General features: G+C 42.4%; 2 protein-coding genes across 2 annotated transcripts; one reads left to right on the forward strand and one right to left on the reverse strand.

The window, feature by feature from the left end:
• Nucleotides 1-2,634: 2,634 nt before the first annotated feature.
• Nucleotides 2,635-19,561, forward strand: LOC113023591 (phosphatidylinositol 5-phosphate 4-kinase type-2 beta). The gene is made up of 10 exons (XM_026169751.2): nt 2,635-3,266; nt 10,228-10,325; nt 12,783-12,879; nt 12,967-13,119; nt 14,155-14,301; nt 16,055-16,093; nt 16,450-16,563; nt 17,572-17,833; nt 17,948-18,051; nt 18,446-19,561. Exons 1-10 carry the CDS (start codon nt 3,123-3,125, stop codon nt 18,524-18,526), a joined length of 1,239 nt encoding a protein of 412 aa, XP_026025536.1. The 5' UTR covers nt 2,635-3,122; the 3' UTR covers nt 18,527-19,561.
• Nucleotides 19,562-20,784: 1,223 nt separating this feature from the next.
• Nucleotides 20,785-24,695, reverse strand: psmb3 (proteasome 20S subunit beta 3). Its single transcript, XM_026169753.2, has 6 exons — nt 24,505-24,695; nt 23,105-23,289; nt 22,373-22,480; nt 21,970-22,147; nt 21,633-21,727; nt 20,785-20,959 (listed from the first exon to the last, which is right to left on the reverse strand). Exons 1-6 carry the CDS (start codon nt 24,505-24,507, stop codon nt 20,911-20,913), a joined length of 618 nt encoding a protein of 205 aa, XP_026025538.1. The 5' UTR covers nt 24,508-24,695; the 3' UTR covers nt 20,785-20,910.
• Nucleotides 24,696-24,806: the final 111 nt, after the last annotated feature.

Consider the following 24,806-nt stretch of genomic DNA (forward strand, 5'->3'; position numbering starts at 1 on the left):
ACCCCCACCGCCCAAAATCTACACCTGCGAATCAACCAAAGCTGAAAAAACAGGATAAAGAAATAATACGCTGTGATTTGGACCAAGTTTCAAAAACTACAACCCCCATAATGCACCTCAGTGGCTACCATCTGTTCTTTAGACGCTTTTAAAGGCCATCGTGTCCTCTGGGAAGCAGGTTGTCAGGGCATGAACCCCCCACCCTCCCCCAGCTCCCGCCCCCGTCTCCGCTGAGAATAATTAAATAGCCATGTGTGGACGCCCTCAGTGCGGACAGCGGTCACGTAAGGTAGAAATGTAACAGCAGGATAAAATGAGTCTGAGTACTACAAATAAAACGGAAATTTTGAGCACCAATTAATTTCCCCTAATACGTCATCAATGTAAGATGGACACGTCATTTGTGTAAAGAAAACAAAACAAAACCAACTATGGCAGCAGAGAGTGAATTCAACATTTACCAGCACTTCCCATCAGTCTCCTGCTTCAGTCGTGTTTTTAACTGAAGCTGCCATCTGTTCTCCAGTGTCCTCCCGCCTGGTGCAGACACGCTCAGGGCAGAGCATCTACAAATTTCCGGCTGAACCTCTGACTTATTCTGTAAGCATTTCAAACAAATCACTGAAATCAAAGATATTTTAGGGAATTACATTTCTTTGATGGAAAGTACGAACATATTGAGTCTTGATACGTTCGTGGACATGTATCAATCATTTTAAATGTAAAACTGCACCAGCCTGACTTAATATTCTAATTTTAAGGATCTCGGAGATCTTTGCAACCCACTGAAGTCTCAGTTTAATAAACGTTGGGATTTTTTGTGTTGCCCGGTTACAAAATGTTTCAAGTTAGGTCAGTTTGATAATTTCTAACACTCACAGTCTCTAGGGTGAATTTTCAATAGCGTTGCATGGGATATGTCGTAGTTTTCTCTATTTCCTGTCCTGTATTTACTCACATGTAGAAAGAAACATAAAGCAAGTTTCAAATCATGTGGTCAAATTTCCAAATTTCCCCCTTTGGGATAATTAAAGGATTATTCTATTCTATCCTAGTCAGTGTGGCTCTGTTTGATGTCACTGAGACCAGATCTCTCTAAGTACAGGATTATACAGCTGCAGAAATGGAGAGCTTCCTGTTTTACTTTTTGAATTTCTCTTTAGAGTCAGTCTGAAGGCTACATGCGTAGTGGCTGTATTTTAGTGTAATGGCTTGTAGAGTCCACACAATCACAGGAAAATTAGCAGTGAAAATTAACATCAACCAGATACATGTGAACACCAGACACAGCTAAGTCCTATCCACCTGCTGTTCAAACCTTTTGCTTATGAGGGGAAGCCAATCAAAAGAAAGTTGGCCAAAATGGGGAGGAGCTAAAAAAACATTTTTTTCAAACAGATGATGAACTGAGGGTTGCTCCAAGAGTCAATGATCTGGAAATTATGTAAAGTTACTCTAGGACCAAAAATAAAAAATATGAAGCTGGAAATGAGCAGAATGACTCCACTGTTTATATCTAAGGGCCGCCTCCCCTCCCTTAGAAACATGTTTCTGGTGGAACAGCGTTTATGCTTCCTGCCATAAAATTTTCCTGGGTGAGCCTTTCATGTGGGGGGTCACACCACACTGACGCATTATCGATTGTGTGCCGGTAATACGATGACCCTGAGGTGTAAACAATTTCAGAAAGCATTGCAACAGAAATGAAAACAAAGCAGCTGAAACACAATAGGACACAAAGTTGTTCCTGCCTTGTTCATAACGCAGTCTACATCGTTGTTGTGTTTCCATTTTTAAAAAACCTTTTCTGTCCATTTCATTTAAACAAACCCTAATATGCACACTAAATGATATTTCTTGTGCTAAAGTACCAGAATATACAATATACAAAAGCACATGTCATTACATCTTATACTAACTTAACAAGCAAACAAAACAGGATAAAGTGTGAGGGTTGGCGACACACTTGGCCTGTACAATAAGTACAAATGAAAATCAAATAAGATTTCAAAATCCATGATAATCTGTTTTAAGCAGGAATAAATAACAAGTTAATGTTTCAGTTCATTGTAGGGTGTCTCCCTCTCTCTTGTGCTCACGTTTATTAGAATTACTACCAACATCGGACATTCTTGTCCCCCCCCCAAAAAAAGGTGGAGCTCCCAGGCGAGAAGAAGACCTCGGAGAAGGTGCATGGATGTAGCAAAGGAGGACATGCAGAGGGGATGCTTGGGATAACATGCCCTCTATGACAGGGTGAGGTGGAGGGAGATGATCTGCTGTGGTGACCATGAAAGGAAGCAGCCAAAAGAAGACGAAAAAGAAATAGAAACTATAAATTAAATGGATATTGTGAAGCTGGGTGTAAATTTAAATGCACAAGTTCGTGCTGCATGCAGGTCTGCGTTTTGGAGTCTCCTTTCATTACTCCGGCCAAGCAGGAGTGGCTACAGAACACCTCAGTGTTGTTTGACAGCCATCAAAGAAAACGAAGAAAATTCTGGAGTCTACATGAACTTTTTTTTTTTTTTAAATGGGGCACGTCAGAAGAAAAAAAAGGGAGAACCACTGCTCGAGCAGCAAACCCTGAGCGGTACACTGTGGGAATCCCTGCAATTCCCCCGCTGGCCTGCTGGGGCCGCTGTTGACTGTGAAGTGCAGCACGGACGCCATCTTGAGGAGACCCCGATCTCAGCGCTGGGCTGGTGACAACACGCTCATCATGACGGGATTACTCACTTCCAAGTAAAACGGCATCAGTGTTGGGTTGCAGGCGTTGAGCGGAGAGAAGAGGATCTGCCTCGGCGACGGTTCTCCGCTGCAGGCTGTTTTTAGAGCGAGGCCGCGCTGTAACCCGATGGCCGGCTAGCTGCTGTGTGGATACGCCGCGGCCTGCTCGGGAGGAGGAAGGGTGGTGACGGCGCAAAATGCTTCACCGCTGACTCCCAAACAGACAGTCATCCTGCCCAGAGACTCGCTGCGAGTTGGTCAACGAGCACGATGCACTTATAGATTTCTTCGAAAAGGAAAAACGCTCTGTACTTTCAGATTTAGTTTTTATTTATCGCTGTGTGAACGACCCGGACCGCCGTCTTGCGTACCCTGAATCCCCAGCCGGAGACATGTCATCCAACTGCACCAGCGCAGCGCCCATCAGCGCCAGCAAAACCAAGACGAAAAAGAAGCATTTTATAGGACAGAAAGTGAAATTATTCCGCGCCAGTGAGCCCATACTCAGCGTTTTAATGTGGGGTGTCAACCATACGGTAAATACCTGTGCAGTCTGCCCGTGTGCTGTTTGTTTACGCCGCTGTTTTGATTTAGCTAGCATGCTAGCTTGTTAGCCAGCTACCTTCATCTGTCAAGCCAGTTTTGATGCCCTGTAATTGATCTTTTTCATGCGTGGACTCAGCCAAGTATATGACACTGTACTTGGGCTGTAATCCAGCCGTTTTCGTGCAGTTAATAGCGGACTGCTGCCGCCGCTGCCTCCACGGGTGGCTGTGGCTGAAGCGCGAGTTTTGCGGGGATTTTATTTGGTTAACTTTTGAGAAAATGTGCATATTTGTGATACGTTTTGCGTTTGTATGTGTGTGTAAGAGAGAGAGGGATCATTCAGTGAGCTGCCATCGTAAAATGTGTTCGGTATCTTGTTGCTGTATCGTGAGCTGTTGCTGTAAGTGCGTGCAGGCGTGGGGTGGGAGGGGTGTGACAGGCAGCCGGAGCAGCAGGTTACACAGATTTTCAGCTGCACACAGCTGCTCACAGCAGCCTGTCTATTGTTCAAATAAACCTGCTCTTGAGACTTGCGTTTGCAGCTACCGCACTCCGCGCCTGCGTCCAGTTCGCTGCAGTTTACTCCATCACATCATTTCACTATAAATAGAGCAGAAAATCTATCGCATTCGCTTTTGGACGAGGCTGCCTATGCCTATGAAAAGCTCAGTGAAGGGGCAGATTGGACACCAGTGATGGATGGATGGAGTGGGCTATGCACCAGCAGTTTAGTTCTGCCTGCTGTGAAGGGGCGGTTGCACTCTTGCTTGATTGATGCGCGGAAAAACAACCCCCTGAGGTGTGACACAGAAGTTTTTTGAAAAATATTGTGCCGACTTGGGGAACTCCTGGTGCTGAAATGTTGCTTGTTTGACACACAAAGCTGTCATTTCTTCCCGGGGTCCTTTTAATTTGTGCTCCAGTCATACTTGATTGAATTCTTCATTATTAGACTAACAAAACACAAAGTCTAACAGGTAGTAACAGAAGGGTTAGGATCCCTGGGACATGTTGGCGATCCGGACAGGGAGACTGAATATCCCACTTCATGCTATTTACATGAAGTGCCTGTGCCTGCCTGGAATAGCAAATAAATGCACACTGCTATGGAATTAAGTGAGCTGCTAATGATATGGCTATCACTGCAGCATCTCCATTATTCAGCTGGTGAACTGTGTGTGTGTGTGTGTGTGTGTGTGTGTGTGTGTGTGTGTGTGTGTGTGTGTGTGTGTGTGTGTGTGTGGGAGCAGCACACAAGTCCTGACGATTTGAGGTGTGGGCGGGAAGCTGATTCAAGACATCAAACAGACTTCTCATCAAAGCCTTCGTCTTCCACTCAGAAGTCGTATGCATTTTTAATGCAGCCTGAGCTGTGATGCTGCAGGATTTACTGTTGCTCTGTGTATGAGGTGATGTGAGACATCACCTGTGTGATGTTATTAATCCCCCAACAAAACTCCTTCACTGACATGGACGCGCGACACAGATTTTTAAAAGACAGTGTGAGCTGATCTTGATTTTCTTGCATCACATCGGCGCACACGTAAGGCCTCCGGTATGAGGAAGCTGTCAAACTGGATTCTCTGCATGTTGAAAATCTGGTTTGGAAACTTTGATCGTCATGGGCAAACACCTCTGTCAAATTGAAAATATTGGACTTATCTTTGGTGGCTTGAGGTAAGACTGTAGAGTGCTTTTTTAAAAATTAGAAATCAGCAAGTAAAAGCTAATCTCTGCGTGTGATCAGATAGCAGAAAGTGGTATGACCTACAGCTGATACCAATATTTTATACTAACATTATATTCTCTCAAATATAGATTCAGTTTATGGTGGGGAGGCATACATGTACAGCTCTTTGAGCAATTTTGTAAGTTTTTCCTCTGCAAATACATTACTGATCGGTATGAGTGCTAGCTTCTTCAGTGAGTCTCTCCCCTGCGGATGAAGTCCAGCTCCCCCATCTTGGACTGCAGTGGTCTGAGTTGTGCTCTGCAGCCTTGGTGAGATTGTTGTAGCGGTGCATGGTTGTGTTTACTGTGCCCTCCAGAGCAGGGGCCTGTTCTTCGTACCTCGCTAAGTGAGTTAGCTGGATGAGATTGTTGACGATTTCGCGTGATCCTGGATCGTTCGGTTCCCCGAAGCCCATCCGGGACTTGCTGTCATAGCAACAGAGCCGTAAGCGTAAACCTGCTCGGGAGCAGGTTTACTTTATGTAAACAGGATTAGATCGCGGCCACGCAGGTATGTCCGCTTCATTCATACAAAAGCAACAGCGATATTCCACCACTGTTTCACCATAAATAAATAACATCAATGTAACTAAAGATAATGCAGCACTTGATCCTTTTATTGATTTCACACAGATACATACAGGTCATTTCCTAAAAAAGGGAAATGTACTATTAACATTCTATTACATGTATGTGATTATTACAGATGTAATTCATATTTCAGAGTAGTAATTGTAAATTACTTCGTGTAATCAAGATGAGAGACCACGGCTATAAAAGCGAAGGTGGATTTGGGAAGTCTGTCGCAGTCATATCCTGTCCGTTTACGCGAGCCACCCATTGCGGAAGGTGCAAGATTGATAAGGAGAGTCCTCAGAATTCAGCGTATATTGCGGGACAGACAGGATCCTTTAGCTCAGCGCGACAGTGTGCTCATAGAGAGATATCGATTTTCCCGTGAGGGTATTATTCACTTAACCAACTTGTTGACGAGGGGGTGCAGGACCACCACCTGTCTTTTTTTTTGCTCTGCCCTTTTCTTGGTTGCTGTTATGAACAAACAAACAGAGTATTCCAGGGTCTCTTTCCAAGAGACGACAAGCAATATAAGTGATAAATATTACCATTCTGTAGAATATTCTTATATTTCACTTTTACTTGTTCCCATGTTCTAGTGGGTCCTGTTGTGGCTCTAATGTGAAAGGGGATATAATATAACATATTATAATATAATATAATGTAATATAATATTGGATAATATGGTGTGATATGATAAATCTACCCTACCGCCTACTGGTGTTGGCCAGAGGGGCCGATGGCAGCCTGGCTTCTGTCAGTCTGCCCCAGGGCAGCTGTGGCTACAACCGTAGCTGCCTCCACCAGTGTGTGAATGTGAGAGTGAATGAATAGTGGCATTGTAAAGCGCTTTGGGTGCCTTGAAAAGCGCTATATAAATCCACTCCATTATTATTGTTATTATTGAATTACTTACGAGTTTGATTTGTCAGCAACTTTCTGCCAGCCCTCTCTCCTTGCTTTTGCAGCCTTTGCAGTGTTCCCTTGCGTTTTAATTAAACTCTGAAACTCCTGAAATCCCTCACTCAAGAGTTCTTGCTCTGCTGCCGAAAAATACCGAGCGCGCTCCTTCGACATTTTCGCCGACCAATCAGCGGGTTGCCGATCAATGTTTCTACTATCGATGCGTAGCCCCTGTTGGGCCACCCAGTGATCTCACATTACTTCATCCAGCTATACTAATCGTCAACAACAGGTGTGTTCGGGGAACCGGAATAGCGAGCTCAGAGTTAGCGCGATGATTTGGTCTTGGATGTTTCATTTGATCTTGGATGTAGTAAGCGACGTACGAAGCACAGGGCCCAGGAGGAGCACTATTGATGTGAGCTGGAGTCTAAGAAGTTTGAGCTGAAATATGTCCAACCATTTGGCAAAACATCCACTGAAGGGGAGGGGATCATGTGGGCGGGAAGGGCTGGGGTGAGCTGAACTTAATTTTTTTTCTTTTTTTTTATGACTCAAACTTTATTAGATTTTAATATTAAAACAACAACAACAAAAAACACCCAGAAGATAACAGAGTGGACATTCCCAGTCACAACAACAAAACAAATTGAGAATCGATGCATGTTTCTATCCAAAAAAAAAAAAGATCCAAAATAACATAAATACACAATGATGCCAATATTTCACATAGACCCAATTACAGCTATCCTATTTAGTCCGACCTTAACTACTTTAGCCGAATACGTCACTGACCTGTGTATGAAAAGTAGTTAGCCCATTTGTCGTTATAGTCGTCCAGTCTATTAAATAATAATGGATTGGATTTATACAGCGCTTTTCAAGGCACCCAAAGCGCTTTACAATGCATTCACACACTGGTGGAAGCAAGCTACGGTTGTAGCCACAGCTGCCCTGGGCGAGGCTGCTATATTGCGCCATCGGCCCCTCTGGCCAACACCAGTAGGGTAAAGTGTCTTGCCCAAGGACACAACGACCAGGACAGAGAGCCCGGGGATCGAACCGGTGACCTTCCGGTTACAGATACGCTTCCCAACCCCCTTAGCCACGGTCGCCCACAATCTATATGATAATCTTTCATAAGCTGCCACTTGTCCCAAAGAGGTATACCACTGAGGAGTCGATGAGGCCTTCCACTCTTTCACCAACGGCTTCCTCTCCAGCATAATAGCTGTTTGTACCCAATGAGCAAGAGGAGTAGGTAAGTGACTCAAAGCTGAAGGGTCTCCTAATACGTAAAGACTGTTCATAAATGGGACCCCTTGACCTACAACCTTCTCTACTACGGTGTGAATATGAATCCAATAATCTTGGACTTTGACGCACCCCCAAAGCAAATGTAAAAGTGTGCCGCTTCCCTGCTGGTAGGGCTGCCACAAACGATTATTTTGATAGTCGACTAGTCACAGATTATTTTTGCGATTAGTCGACTAATCAGATCATGCATCCATTGGACGTAAAACATACAGCTTATTGCACCAGCAGCATCTGCTCTTATATAACTATCATTAGCTTACAGCTTTAAGTGTTTAAGGCAGTGGTGTCAAACTCAAATACACAGTGGGCCAAAATTCAAAACTGGAACAAAGTCGCGGGCTAACATTAATATTTATTGAAATATATTTATTCCTCCAGATATAAGAATGAATCTTTTCTTATGGACTCAAACACGTTTTGCTGAAAAACTGAATATGGAACAAGCAAAGCTTAATACTAAACAATATATATATTAGCTTTATAATACCAGTAGGCCAGCTCTAGTAATTTGGTGTGGCTTCGCGGGCCACACCAAAGGTATGTGCTAACTAAAAATAAAGACAAGATCAGAGTTTATTAAATTTTAATGACATTTTCAGATTGTTTAGATGGAGTTTAATCTGCTTGACGTTTATTCAGCTGTGTAAAAACTCTTAACTTTAATCTCAGCCAAACCGATTTAATCAGGAACCAATAAAATACTTAAAAAAAGGCAAACAACAACACTTTTAAGTTATCTAAGTGACTTATATATCATGTTTAACCTGAGTAGCGAAAGACGGCGGTGGGTTTGAAAACTGTTTGCCGGGAGTCCGGTGTTCTCACGGCTCTAGTGAGCCTTGCCCCCGGCTAGCTATCGAGCTAGCGGTGGGTAACAGACGTCTCTGAAAACGTCGGAGCGCTTTTGAAAATACGTGGTGTCTTGATAAACTGAGCAGATATTTGAGGTTTACACAGCTACATTCTCACCTGAAAATATGTTAAATGTTTATTTTGTGACCCAGAAAGAATAATAAGAGTAAAGTTAAAACTAACTAGCTGCCGCCATTGTTGACAACTGAGCTGGGCCGCGCTATGAATTCTGGGACACAGCTGCTTCTTCTTCTTCGGGGTTTAACGGCAGCTGGCATCCTTGTACATGCAGTGCTGCCATCTTCTGTTTCAGTCCGTTATTACACTCTTAAATCCTACTACTTATTCCTGCGTCTTTTGGGATCTTACAAAGCTTCAAACGATGCGTCGACTATTAAATTAGTCTTCAACGATTTTAATAGTCGACGTAATCGTTACTAGTCGACTAATCGTGGCAGCCCTACCTGCTGGCACTTCCAGCATGCATCGTCAGCAACCGTGAGGGTGTCCAGTAAACTCTATTTAAAATCTTAAATTGGACCAATCTTGAACGCAATTCACGTGACATTTTTTCAGATTCCTGAGAATGCCATTCCTCCACTGTAAAGCTGAGATTTAAGTCCATTTCCCACGTTCTTTTGAGGGACAGTGTGTTAGGATCAGAAGCTAATAAAAGCATTTTGTAATAAGCTGATGCCTCTTGTCCATGCCCAAAGGTTTTTTTGATTTCCTCCAGAAAGTCGCAGCTTAAAGGGAACTTTAAACCAAATGTGAGCTGAACTTTCAAAATAAGAGCAAGAGGATCGTCTTCCACTAAACTGAACACAGGCGACGTTGGCACTTCATGGGTTCAAACAAAAAAAAGTTACAAAGTAACCAAACATATTCATTTTTCTGCATGACGAAAAACTAAAATTAGACGACCTTTAAAACGTTGATCGCAGCGTTTGAACTTTAAGGAAGCACAAAATTGGTAACAAATTTCAGCGTCTAACATCCCATAATCAGTCAGCAGAGCCAGTATCAGCTGATTATTTGTGCATACCCGACTGTGTTGTTTACTTCCAGTATGAGAAGAACTTATTTCCTCTAAATGGCAGCACCGTGACTGTGTGCTGTCCCTTTTCATCACTCTATAAAGTGATTTATGCGATTTGCAAGGTTTTTTCCGGAGCTCATCACTGCGCTTTTGCTCTGGATGAGTTTCAGTAAATGAGCCGAGTGTCTGGAGGCGCAGCAGCAGCAAGAAAACCTGCCTGCGTGTTCTTTGGTCCCCGAGTTAATCACTGTCAGAGATTTGAAACGGCTTTGAAATACTGAGCTGTGTTACAGGTAGTCGTGGCTTTGTTCTATAAATTAACCTGCACTACTCACTGAGTACTTTGTGTAGGAGTCTGTTTTTTTTTGTTTTTTTTATTGGTTTTGTGCTCAGATCAAAATTGCAAAAGCCAATATTGCTCCCTTGGTTTGTGTTATTCCTCAGTAATTGTGCAGTCTGTTTGTTCAGCTGTTTGCACTCTTCTTCAGGCTCTTTCCTCATTTCTCTCTCTCGTTCTCACTTCCCTCTTTCAGATTAACGAGTTAAGTAATGTGCCTGTACCAGTGATGCTGATGCCAGATGACTTTAAAGCCTACAGCAAGATCAAAGTGGACAACCACCTATTTAACAAGTAGGTACATCACAGCTTAGGCACTGTCCGTAATCCACAAGTAAACAAAAGTGTCAAGGCTCCAGCAGGGTTCAGAACACCTTCTGATTCTGATAGACTGACTCCTCATAAAAGGACTCTGCAAGTCTGCTCGCTGGTCAGAGATTGCAGGTTGTAGCTTTAACTTTCTGCATTCATGAAATCCTTTCAGAGGTACAAAGCAGCCCTCCGAACGCCCTGGTATCTGAATCCACGGTGAGGATGTTATTGCAGGACGAGGTTGCATTTAGACACATTATTGTTGAAGCTCATCTGAACGCTTTAAATCATCCTCACTGCAAAGTACCAACCTGGGAACACTGAAACTCTGCACTGTTTTCTTAACCCCTGCACGGCTGAGGTAGAGAAATGTGTCCCACGGTCCTGCATGCAGGAGTGGACAAAACAATGTAGAATTAAAAAAACATCACTGAAATATAGCCAATGCTGCCCCAAAGATGAGTCACTTTGTTGCTCACATTTAGCAGTGTTTTGCACCCCCACTAATGAATTCTGTGTAGGTTTTTGTTTGTTTGTTTTTGAGCGTTTGACTCATTATTAAGGTGCAGATGGTTTTGTCTCTTTGCTCAGGTATGCTCGTCCTTCAAGGGCTGCCTGAGCGCTTTTACAGCTGTTATAAAATGTATTTTGTACAGTCGATCTAAAACAGCAGCAACTTTTAATGCCTAAAATCCTTGTAGTATCACATATTACATTATATGCAAGTTATACTACAGGACTGGTTGATTTTAGGGAATAAACATTGGCCAGTATCCTTCACAGTGTTGACACACCTCACCTGGACTGGATCCATTGTTGTAGATCGATCAGCTGAAGGTGGAGCCTTTAGCCCCTTTTCCATTAGTGCCTACTCGGGTCGGCTCGCCTCAGTTTTCAGGGTTTTCTTTAAGTGATCGTACTTGGTACCAGATACTTTTTTTAGCACCTACTCTGCTGGGGTTCCACGCAATCCGAGGTGATCCAAAAGTGTGACATCGACAGACTGCATACCACCGATTGGTTAGTCAGTGTCATGCCTCGATGAGTCATGAATGTCGTTTGCGAAAATCAAACCCAACAACGAGGGAAATCGCAAAAAAAAAAAACCAAAGCCCGAGTCTGACGTAAAGCCGACCGAGCAGCAGGTGTATCGTTGCCTCGATGTTCAGCCTTCGTGTCGTATGCTAATTGTGGGACTCTTGGCTGCGTTGCTATAACGACCCCATGCACATTCGGTGGTACTAGATTGTAATGGAAAACGAGTCGATCCGAGTCGTGCCGTGTTGAGTCGATCCGAGTAGGTACTAATGGAAAAAGGGCTTTTATCGCGAAAGCCACAGATTGTATAAAAGATGGACTTGGACGCCGTGATCTCACTCATTGGATAGTCTGTACCTCACAGCAAGCCTTAATTTTATCCTGATAGTTGATTAAGACATGCTTCAGAAAGCACCAGCAGCACACGCACACAGAAAAGGTCCAGTTTGACTCGGAGTAGCAGAGTTTTGCTCCAGCAGACAGAGACCGGCTCTAACTGCTTCTATGAATCACAGTGGTGACACCCCTAAACCACAGCATCCAGGTGGATACGTTACAAAACCTCACAATATTCAGAGTTATTAGAAAACTATCCATAGAAGCTGAAACTGGTTTTCATACCAACATGCTTAAATTTGCTGTAAACTTTTAAATTTGGAGTCAAAGTTCAACCTGTGTGGAAATTTGGCAGCGGCACATGAAAGTGTTTCCCAGCAGGAAACTGTTCTTGTGTGGCGCAAACAGTAGAAAAGAATAGATGTAAGAGTGCAGCGGTGCATTGTATGTGGAAGGCTCTTAGAGGAACTGTAACTTTTGGCACTTCCACATTGGCTCCATTTCTTTGCTCTGGGTTGAGCCTTCAGTGAAACTAAAATGAATCAGTGTGCTGTTTTGTTTCTTTTTTCAACATCAGCGAAAAAGTTCAGAAGATCTGAACTAGTTAAGTTTCATTTCAGTTTCCAAAGTGCTTTATTTACTCAGGAGAGCTCGTTTCTCACTTATAAGCTGTAAACTGTGATGGTCCATATCCCAGTGCATCAGGCTCTGCAGTGGTTTCAGTGTGAGGACAAGCAGTGCAACATAAAGAAATATTTGATTTGTGGCTGCATTAGTAGCCGCATCACATTATACATGAGCTTTTTAAAATCTATTTTTTTGTTTGTTTTTCATAAGTGATCAGGGCAATAATGCTGTTGAGATCTTTACATTTAAATCAGTTTGAGTGAGTTCTCTGTTTTCTGCCCTTTGCTGTACTGCAAATGACAACTTCACACTATCTCTTTGTTCAGTCTGATTCCAGAGAAGCAGAAATAAATCCAACAGCGAGCAAAAAAAGTTGAAGTCAGTGATTTTTAATTCCTCGTTTTAGATTGTGTTGACTCTGTTCGTCTCTCCTGCCAGAGAAAACCTGCCTAGTCGCTTTAAGTTTAAAGAGTATTGCCCCATGGTGTTCAGAAACCTGAGGGAGAGGTTCTGCATTGATGACCAGGACTACCAGGTGAGACCTCAGACACTGACGCACAAGCAGAAATGTTCATTCGCTCTCACAGGAGCTTAATCCACCTTGTTGCGTTTGGTTTGGCAGAACTCTCTGACCAGGAGCGCCCCGCTCAACAGCGACACCCAGGGCCGCTTCGGCAACCGCATCCTGTCCAGCTACGACCACCGCTTCGTCATCAAAACCGTGTCCAGTGAGGACATCGCTGAGATGCACAACATCCTAAAGAAATATCACCAGGTAGAGGCACCGCTGCGAGGAACTGCAGAGCCAGACTTTTATTGTGATTCATTATCCTAGTATTGAAATGTGCTCACGTGTCGGGTGTGAGGAGAAAAATTCAGGAGCATCAGTTTGTTAAATAATTTCTAATCTAGATTTGAATCTAAAGATAAAGAGAACCTGTTATTAATTTATTTTCTGTCCATGTATTGTTACAGAAATGGTCGAGGTTTTAAATAACGAGGTCGCGTTTGTACAAGTAATCCCTGTGATTATTTAGGTGGCTCTCGCTAAGCCACAGATAATGCGCACAGTAAAATACAGTCATATACGCACGGACAGAAGATTAAAAACCAATAAGTCAAACATGTTGTAAAACAATTGGCTTGTCAGTTTAAAGCCATGCAGGGCTGAAGCCTGTTGTCAAGCAAAATCTGGTGTGAGTCAGTGGTGAAGAATAAAAGAAGAATAACACAACAAATTAGGTGAAACGCCCAGCTTCACTTTTTACCCCTCGGCCGTAAAAGGCTGATGGATTATTGCTGTCGCCCTGCAGGGCGGGCGGAGTGGACACAGGTGTGTGAACGGAAGAACTCGAGAATGAAGCGACGTAGGAGTTTCAAATTGATAGCACAGGTGTTTATACACTCCGGCACCAGTATTTATTTTTTATGATGTCATAGAGAATATAAAAGTTTAGGGACATATCAGCCCCAGCAGATCAGGAGGAAATTAAGCCTGAAGTAGGAGGAGCTAAAACGGATTGCTTGGATCTGCAGCATGGCCATAAGATAAAGAAGGATTATTCTGAGCTGTGAATTGTGCAAAGCTAGCTTAGCAGAGTCCAGGAATAAACGCGTGGCGCTGGAAATGAGCAGAATAATTCCCGTCCCAACAGGAGTGTTGGAGGAGAGCGTGATCTCTGCCTTTTAAAGTTAAACACAGAAACGAAGCTGCGCTCACTTTTAATCAGCTTGTATTCTGCGTGTATTTGATTCCTCACCCCCACACTTCCTGTTTCTCTCTGTGCTCGCCTCCCCTGGCCGTCTCCAGTTTATAGTGGAGTGTCATGGCAACACGCTGCTCCCTCAGTTCCTGGGCATGTACAGGCTAACGGTGGACGGGGTGGAGACGTACATGGTGGTGACCCGGAATGTATTCAGCCATCGGCTCACCGTACACCGCAAATACGACCTGAAGGTAGGTACGCTGGCTACGCCGCACATGCACACGAGTCTCATCATCCTTTTAGAGAGCTTTACGCCACATTTACGGTCTCGCATACGTTCTTCAAACTCAGTTTCATAATTTGGCTTTCATTTTTTTTAAACTTGAGGGTTATTTAACAATATGTGTTAATTTAAGCACTTGTGGTAAATGGACCCGTTCTTGTAAAGTGCGTTTCTACTCTGAGCACTCAAAGTGCTTTTTACAACAGGCCTCATTCACCCATTCATACAAGCTTTTTTCTATGCTCAAGTATTTTCTGACATTTCCATCCATCAGAGAGCAGCTGGGTGTTAGTATGTTGCCCATGGATATTTGGCATACAGACGGGAGCATCGGAGATCAAAACGCCAGGCTTCTAATTAGTAGATGACCTGCTCTACCTCCTGAACTTTTTTTTTTCCTTTGGCAGTAAAATGTTTTTAGACAATAAATCAATTTCATATAGCCAGGAGTCTCCTGGGAACGAAAGCACTGTTTGGGGATCCATGCTCGTGATTATACTGGTATAAAATGCCTTTCCCTCCCCACACACAGCAGACTCTTTGACCAACACATGCAGGGTTAAAGAGATAAACGAGTGTCTCTGCAAATACACAGGCCCATGAGACCCATCTCATTTCAAATCAGACCAACAGCGAGGAACATCTCCCCCCGAATCATGACAAATTCTCAACTCACTATAAAAGCAGCATAAAAATATAAAACTATTGTGTCCAATGTGTTGTTGAGATGCTGAGATGAAGCTACAGTGAGGGAGATTAAATGTAATGTTTAACTGATAATGCTGTTTTGATTAGCAATCCTGCTGTCATCAGTTCCGCCGATCGTTGTTCATTAGCGCAGCCCTAAACGATGAAGGCCATGACAAAGAGCTGAAACACTTCAACGCAGTTCGGTTGTCTTTATAACTTCTGCTGTTGCCATCTTGGTGTTTTGAAACCGGATGTGAGAGCGAAAGGTCCATCTGAGAAACTGCACAATCATCGATTAATGGCTTGTGACTAACAGCGAAGCCATTAAGAATACCCCAGATAATCTTTTTTGGCTCTTAAAATGACAATAGCTTAGTAAAATGGAATTAATGATCTGCTGAATAAGACTTAATCCCATAAACTCAGGAAGGATTTTTATTGAAGTCACAGAGAAAGGAGGCTGTGGGACTTTTTACCATCCACTTCCACACAAGCTGGAGTCTATTTGGAACCAAGTATCGCCCCCTGGTGGCCAGTAAAAATGGCACGGTGTCTTCATCTTCTACTCACTTGTCTTTTATACTGTCTGTGGGTACAATACAATATATAAAAAACAATAAAGGATTAATCACAATCTGTGCGAAGGTGAAGAAATGATTGATAATTTTTCTTTTAAGGAAGTATTTTTTAATTGAAGGCCATAATTTATAAACTTTAGAAATAAATGTAATCTTAAAACATCCAGTTTCTGTTGCTTTTGGCTTTTCTGTAACTATTAACCAGACAGATTCCTCGATATTTGCATCCCTGATTGCTACCCAAGGATTGAACTAGGTCTGTATGAAGATGACTGTGGATGTAGCTCACTTCTTTAATCGGTGCTTATCGGCACACACCTCCTTTCATGCCGGTATCCTCAGGAGAAAGCATCTTTGTGTTTCTAATACTGACAGCTGTGTGCAAATATGCTAATGCTTCCTCTGATGTGTCTCGCTCATTCTATTTTTATTCTTATTTTGCATCTTTTCTAGGGTTCGACAGTCTCAAGGGAAGCCAGCGACAAGGAGAAGGTGGGCTTTATTTCTGTGCATTGATGTCTGCTGACACGATGGGATAAAAATAGATGGCCTTAGCTCACCCCACAAGCAAACCTGTCATACTGCTGCTAAAATTAAGTGCTTGTATGTAAGCAGATGCTGTCAGCATGATTTGACTTAAATTTGTGTATTTTCTCTGTCACATGGTTGTAATCATGACTGCATGAATATGAATGTTAACATCAGTGCACGCTGAAAGTCAGCAGCCGATGATGTAGGTGGGCCCCGGCACCTCTGAGTTTTTCATTAGCATTTAAAAACAGGTTTGGTTTGAATATAAAACACGGCTCCTGCTGCAGCTTCATAACACCACCCCCTCTTCTCTTCAGGCGAAAGAGCTCCCCACTTTCAAAGACAACGACTTCTTGAATGAAGGCCACAAGCTGCAGATAGGAGACGACAACAAAAAGTACTTTTTGGAAAAGCTAAAACGGGATGTAGAGGTAAAACACACATTCAGGCTTTCATTGTTCCTGCTCTGGAATGAAACCGCTTCACCCAGCATAAATGCTGAGATTGTTTTTGTTAACAGGCTCCCTGCGCTAAAACGTTATGCATGAGTAAGCCTAAATATAATTTATTTTATGGATTAGTTCATGTAAAGTCTGAACTCCAGTTTGGATCTTTTCTGTTAATGCGCTCTCATTTTAGCTTGTAATCTTAAAACAACCCAAGCGCTCCAATTCAGGCTCTACAGTTAGCATGTTAAATGCACAAGTTCATGACAGTATCATCAGGAAGAGACAGAACAAGTGTGGCTTGTTTCGAAGGGTTGCCAAGAGGAAGGTTCTGATGCTCTGCACCGTGTTTGGAGAAATGCACCTGTCAGCGTGGTGGTGCAGGGGTGATCATGCAGTCATTGAGTGGGCCGTGAACTCTGTATACCAAAGTATTCTAGAGTCATAGTGACAGGACAGTGATGCTAAGCAGAGCAGCAAATCTACATCAGAATGATGACGGGCCACTAGAACTTTTTTTTATCGAGCAGACCTCAGTTTGGTTGAAATGCTGCACTGGGGCCTGAAGAGAGCTGTAGCTAAAGAAACGATGTCAGAGACGGATGCAGCCGTACAGAAAACTCTTACTTCAGCTTATTGTTGCTAAAAGTGGTTCATGAGGTGTACTTAATTTTCCACATGACTGCATAAAGCCTGACGAAGACTTTTATTTTCCCCCTTGGCTACAACATGTATTTCTAAAGATAAAAAACTAAAAGTTCAAATCAGCCTCCTGCTGGTATAATCAGTAAATGTTTCTGAAACCTTACTGTCTGTAAACACGGCATGCCTCACTTATTTAACCATCACACCGGTGAGATGAATATTTTAACAGCTGTTACTTGAAATTTAATTTGTAAAATGATTCCAAACGTTAGTCTGAAAGACCAGAACGGCGACTGCTCTGTGCAGAGATGCAGAGGTTTTGAACCAAGTGTTTCCTGTGTGTTTTAGTTCCTGGCCACTCTGAAGATCATGGACTACAGTCTCCTGGTGGGCATCCATGATGTGGAGCGGGCGGAGCAAGAGGAGATGGACGTGGAGGGCACGGGGGAGGACGAGGAGTACGAGAACGACGGGATGGGAGGAGGCGTGTTAACGGGCTCTTTCGGCACGCCTCCCGACAGTCCCGGAAACCCTCTGAACTGCGGCGGGTTTTTCGGCCCCGGGGAGTTCGACCCCTCTGTGGATGTTTACGCGATCAAGAGCCATGACAGTGAGCGCCGCCTTTAACATGAGTGTTATTGAAATTCGCAGCCAGCAGATTAACGCCGTCTTTATCGGCTGTTTTGTTTGTTTTAATAAAATCTCCTCGTGGCGTTCTCCACAGGTGCTGTGAAGAAGGAGGTATACTTCATGGCTATCATCGACATTCTCACACACTATGACGCTAAGAAAAAAGCTGCACATGCTGCCAAAACTGTGAAACATGGGGTGAGTGTTAAGATTAGCGCTCTGCTCGCCACCGACTGTTTGTTTTGCTGCTCAGCTGTGTGCCGCTGTAAACACGACGAGACAAAAGCTGCCCAGGCGTGGCCCCGTGGACTGAAAGCCTTTCTTTCTAACCACCACCTCCTTCCTGATGACGTTAATCACATGGCGCGATTGATCGCCGCAGCCTGTAGTCTAATGTCTCTGTCATTTAAAGACTGCTTTTATAATTATTATCGCTTTGTCTGACACAGTCACCGTGGTAACAGCTTTTGTGTGTGGTTTTCCCTGAAAGGTTTGTTGTTGTTTTTTTCCTCTTGAAATGTGTGGTGCTGTGTACTTTATCACATGTGTCACTTCATCTAAATCGTGTTTATGTTTATTTTTTTGTTCCCAGGCGGGGGCCGAGATCTCGACAGTGAACCCGGAGCAGTACTCCAAACGATTCTACGAGTTCATGTCCAACATCTTATCGTAAACATCATCTTCCAGTCCAGCCAGCTGGTCTCTCCCTGTCAGATCTGTCAGATGCCACGCCCACGCACACACACACGTTTCTCTCCTCCCTCACCTCAGTGTAGGTCAGTCTCCCATCGTTAAAACTAAACCACCTCTCCTCAGCATCAAGCCTGTTACACTATCCCGACTCCACCTGTGAACCCCTCTCACTGAATTTGGTTCCTGGTATTCTCCCTGTGGTGTTTTTCTTAAAAAACAAACAAACAAATAAACAAACAACAAAAAAAGAACCTGCTCTCCTTCAGCCACCTTGTTGCTCCTCACGCCAGCACGGAAACTGTCTCACTAATGCCTTGAATGAGTGTGTCAGCTTCAGCAGTTACCAGTTCGTTAGTAGAGTCTCTTTAGTTTCTGTTCATGTTGTTGTTGTTCCTATAATTTCTATTAGACATAAACGCACACATGCAGCACACACGCAGATGAAGAAAGGTCTGATTGCATGGCAAACTCTTCGACAGTCGCCATCAGGCTTCTCTCTCGGTAACAATTTTTCTTTTGTTTTTTTTACAAGTTCTTCTGATGGATTTGGAACGACAGGGTGATGAACACATGAATATATAATGGTGTATTAAGTAAAAGAATGCAATATCAAAAAAATGCATGGCTGACTTGTACATGAGACTCCACCAGTTGAAACATCGAACCACTGAACTTGGCATCTGAGTGTTACGACTAAAACTTTTTAAAAAAAGGAAAAAAAAATCCGTGTTTGAATGTTCTGTTGCCATATTGTTTCTGAATATTTTTCCAATTTAACCGTGAACTTGGTGGAGGTCGGTCAAAGAGGACAAAAAAACAACAAAAACATTCACTTTAAAAAGGGGAATTCTGCAGCAAATACTTGTTTTATTACCATAAGGATCATTTTTATATCTTGTTTACATTAATGTAGCAACTTTGTGTTTGTATACAGTATTGTTTTGTTACCAGCAGACATTAGGAAAAAAGGTTACTTGAAAATGATTCATTGCATATTAAAGGGAGTTTTATCTTGTTTTTGTGGTTTGGCTGTGCTTCTTTCTGCTTCTTGGGTCTCATATTTGTAACACTTGGCTTTGGTGGGTAATGGATTACATGTAATCTGATTACTATACCAATAAGAACTATTAGTCCAGACTGCATTTACACTAGTGAATCTATTATGCTTTTTTTCTTATTGCTATACTGTTACAAACTCTTTACATTAAGAAGCTGTTTTGTGAGCGTGTCCAGAGGCCAGATGGGCACCATTAATCCAACATGCTGTTGGATGGCAGGTGAAAACTTCCTGCCTGATTTTGACTCTGGAACCAGGAAAAATTCCAGTTTGCTTTAAACCCAGGCTGTCATCCCAACGGTCTGGGGGTCATTTGGATGATTTTGGAAAATGTGAAAATTAGGAGGGCAAAGTATTTTTGTTTTGTCAACTCTACAGCCTTACATGCCCTGTGGCTCAGCTGAAGAAAAACTGTTAAATGACAGAAGTGTTCATGTTTGAGTATTTACTACATGCATATAAAAATACAGTAGGTTCACAGTAAGAACGGGATATTTTTGTGAATTGGCATGAAACGTTTTTGATTACTGGGCAGTCTCTGCATTTTTTGTATGCATTTCCTGTGATTTACTACAGCAGTATTTCTTTTATAATGTGGAAAAAAAATTGTTGAAACTGCACTTTTTGTAACTTGGGGATTAAATGTGTACTACTTTAACAAATAAAAGTTTTTTTCCTTTTTTATAGGTAATGGCTTTACTGGTCCAGCCCTCTTGAGCTCATATTGACATTATGTGAGTTTAATATTCTGTAAATGGCATTTTAAGGGGCTTGTTTTCTTTCTGTGCTTTTTCAACATCTTTCCCACTGGTGCCTTAAACTACATCATCTTATTCTGTGGGAGACTTGTGTGCTCTTGGTGAGCTTTCCTGGAAGGTGTGCCTGATTGGACTTGAACCCTCAACTGCTCTCCCACTACTCCACACAGGTGTGTTATCAAGGGTGAAGGTCTGAAGGAACAAGTGGCACAAATGTCAAAGGTGAAGTCTAAACTTTGTGGTTCACCCTCAATCCTTAAAAATGTAATTTGTTAGAGCATTTTAACAACTCATCAAGGATTTTGATGAGCTCATTCAATCAGTTTGCGATTTCACTTTGAGGCATTGATTTCGACAGTGAACTCGATTTCTAAGATTAGAAGCAACTTTAAACAAGATCCTCCAACAATGACATCGGTCGTGTTTATTGTTTAAACCTAAGTTCATTTATTGAACAGTGCGAATGAGGAAAGAGACACAATACAAGGATTTCTTATTATTTTTGTACAAAATATCTGAGTTAATGACGTATGAAGAGAAGAAGGAGCTCTAGTCCATCCTGGCCTTCAGGGTTCGTGTGGTGATCTTGTCTTTCTCACTGCCAGACAAAAGAAAACAGCTGTCAATCACTGCAGACTCCACCCAGCAGCTCTGCGCTGTGCTCAGCCCCAAAATACATACTTTGTTATGTTCGTCATGTGGACTGACTTGTATGCACATAACTGCTGATTGGGTAACACTTCTACAGATTCATCTAACCTTTTCCTACTTCTGGACCTCATTGACCAACAACCCTCTGTCAGTCATCTTGTCTTGAGCTGAACTAAACAGACTGAGCTGTCAGGGAGGGGTGAAAACACTGCTGTAAACCAACGGTGTGATTTATAGCAAAAAATAAATTGATCTTTGTAGCAAAAATTAGTGCAAACATGTCATTTTTTCATAATTGCTGGAAGTCTAAATCATATTGAGATTTAAACTTCTGGTCATTTAGACAATTACCAAAACACAAAGGAGAGGGAAAAAAGTTAAAGCCACGCAGGAAAGGTGAAGAAATAAATGAGGAGTATTAAGAGGGGAGACTGAGGTCTGTCTCTTGGTTGCTTAGTTACAGACAAAGAACAAGCAGCATAGAAATGATGGATCTTGTGGATGTGTACCACCACTATAAGATTAATTCTTCTCGGACCCCTCATTCAGGGAAAGCCCCACCTGTTACACCAGCCATGGCTGAAAGACAGTGTGGATGCAAACCTGCACGCCATACTTACATGACATGTACGACGACTCCCATGCCAGAAACTGCATCTCGATCAACTGCATTCAGCATTGCCTGGGAGATGGTCTCAAACAGATCATCCGGCTCCTGCACGACCAGAACAAAATTCTAATCAACACTCATTAGAGTTTCAACACCTCAGAAGAATTACTGCGTCTTTAATCACCATGTTGCGTTTAAATTCCTTGGATGTTGAACAGTGTAAGTTAAAACTACAGATATTTAAATTTAAAAAGAAAGAAAAGGTAAGCTCACTAACAATCCTGCAGACTTATCTGAACACAAATAAACTAAACCCAAGTACAGGTGGTTTCAGGTTTAATACTGACCATATCCGGCTCCCACAAAGATTCACACATGCCGTACATCTGCTCCGAGCAGGTGCCGCTCACAACAAAGTCCTCTGTCACCATGGGGCAGCCAATCAAATCCAAGGAGCAGATGAAGGGTTCAAAGGTTTTAGGATCTAATCCGGCGATCACAGGCTCGATGTAGTAAGGCCCAAACCTAATGAGAGAATCAGACATGAAGAAGTGTCCAGCATTCCCACATTCGCATTAAAGTACTGACTGGACCGAGCTCAGACTCCAGGAGTACGTCGTCCAATAGATTGTTGTGCAAGTATAAACACAGAACATCACTGAGGTGACCTTTTGAGTTCATTGTTCAAACAAACTGGCAGAAAGAAAAGACAAATTAGTATTCATGCTTTCGGCAGTTCAGTGTACTCACCTCCTTTCATACAGCAGGTTGGACACCATGCTCATGAAGGTTTTGGGTTTGATCTGGCGACCCTCCTTCAGCTCATACAGGTTGAGTCTGAATTTCAGCCTCTGGGCTCTGCAAAAAGGGATGGATGACAAGAAATCATTCGACCACTGATCTGTCCTGATTCAGCATCAGAAATTAGTTCAGTAAAGTCTGTTACTACCATCTTCTGCTATCAAACACGAAGACTGTGGTAATTAAATTTGGGTGGTTTCACACTCAATGTTTAGTCTGGTTAAACTGGACCCTGGTTAATTTTTCTCCCATTGACATGACTTTGTAGTTATTCCCAGGTACAGGCTGAGACAGCAGGAACAAACCCTTTAGGAAGAGCTGCTGCCAAACTGTTAAGATGTGATCATAAAATACATCAGCAGCAGGCTGAGAGATGATCCAGCTGTGCCAAATATCACATATATTTAACATCATTCAAAAAAAAAAAATTGGTCTCTGAAGTGAGGGTGTCTCATTTAGTTAAGACTCCTTGTGTGCAGGTGGATGAGAATAAAACATGAGGAAAGGACACAGAAAAATCACTTTTTACCCTTGTATTTAATTTCTTTCAACATATTTTGCTTCACTTCAAACTTTAAGAAACTGAGCTGAAAGTTCGCAAACCAATGAGCTGATTCCGAGCAGAGCAAATAAAATACAGGCATAAAAAAGACATTTTGAGAGGACGAGATTCCCACTCACACTGTCTGAACATCTGTCGCCAAACCAGCCAGCCCGATGTACAGCCTGTCTCCCATGGGGAAGATCTTCTGGAAGTCTGTCGTGACCATCTGGGCCTGAATGCCAAACCTCCGGTCTGCTGCGATCGCCACGCAGTTCTTCCCCCGCATGGCCATGACAGCCCCGCCATTATATGACATAATAGACTGGGAGAGGAGAAGAGGATGGAGGACAAAAATGGATCAATCACCTGATCAACCAAATCTATAAAAGGGTCACATCACCTCAAATGACTGGGGTCATCAGATTTGCCTGAAGATTTTTTGGTCCAAAGTTTGGATGAACATGAATATCTGAAAAACTACTAAAGATAAAAGTCTCATACTTTCACTGTCTCCTCTTACCATAAAACTGAATCAGGGGAATGTACATGCTTAAAAACTGGGTATCAAAAATGACAAACATGTATACAGCATGTATAACAAATCAATTTCTGTGTTTTAGTTAGAATACCACCAAAAAAAAGTCCTGGATTTTGTTCTATTAGGATTAGACCATCTACTGACATCTACTGATATTGTTTTTGTGGTATAACTTGTCATATTCGTATTTTCTCCCTTTCTGTGTCTAAAAAGTATCTAAATGTATTCTGTTTTTTCTGTAGAAATAATAGTCTTGACTTGGCTACAGTGGAAAAATAGCGTTTATTTAATACATTATAAAATCAAAAGCAAAACGTATACTGACTAAGCAGAAATTTTTAACACCAAAAAGTGTAACTCTCACAAGAGCTACCATCTTACCACATAAACAGTAAGAAAGTGTGTGAAATATTGCATGTATACATTTGTCAATTCATGAGGTTTTCTAGTGGAGAACAGCGCTCCTGAGATGCAGGTTGCTGATGCTTGCTTCTGACAGTAGCTTTAGAAAATCCAGTTTTAACTGTTTTCATCGCTTTAAAGTTTAATCTGTCAGTGTCTGTTTAATCTTACAGTGTCTAGTGAGCTTTGGCTGAGACTAAACACGCTCACTAGCGTTGAAAAACGAAATACACTAAAACCAAAGCCAAAAAAGTGAGTTAAAAAAAAACAATCCTGCACAAAAATCAACGCTAGCTCAAGAGTAGCAGAAGCTAAGCTTTTAGCTTCCAGGTTTTCTCTAGTTTTATTCTCCAGAATCGAGAGCTAAATTATTCATTAGGACATTATCAGTAATTAAATAATGATTTACTGTAAAACTAAATTCGCATTTTCCTCAGAATTAATTCAGATGTTACCGGTAGGTAACTTTAGTGACCATGCTAAAGATGTCTGATGCTACCGTTGTTAGCTCAAGTCTCTGTTAGCCTACAAACTCAGTTTAATATAATTTTTATCCAACCAGCCGCGCGGATGTTAACTTATTTTTAATGTTCTTACCATTGTGAAGGCGCTGGTTTAGATTCCTAACTGCTAAAACGGACAAACTCTGCTGCTTCCCAGCTTTGTGAATGATTGCCGTTAGCTTCCGACAGTGACTACACGATTTAGAAACACGAGATCACACTAACTATCTACATACGTAACGGAAGCCTTCAGATATGATTGGCTGACATCCTCAGCGATGTGCAACTGTGATTGGGTGAGAAATGCAGCGTGACCAAAGCGTGCATAGTTTGGTAGAGGCGCGTTAAAGCGAAATTGAAACACAGCGGAGCGGTAAGGTAGTTTAAAACTGTGCT

Source organism: Astatotilapia calliptera, chromosome 6 (assembly GCF_964374335.1).
Source record: "Astatotilapia calliptera chromosome 6, fAstCal68.1, whole genome shotgun sequence".
NCBI lineage: Eukaryota > Metazoa > Chordata > Actinopteri > Cichliformes > Cichlidae > Astatotilapia > Astatotilapia calliptera.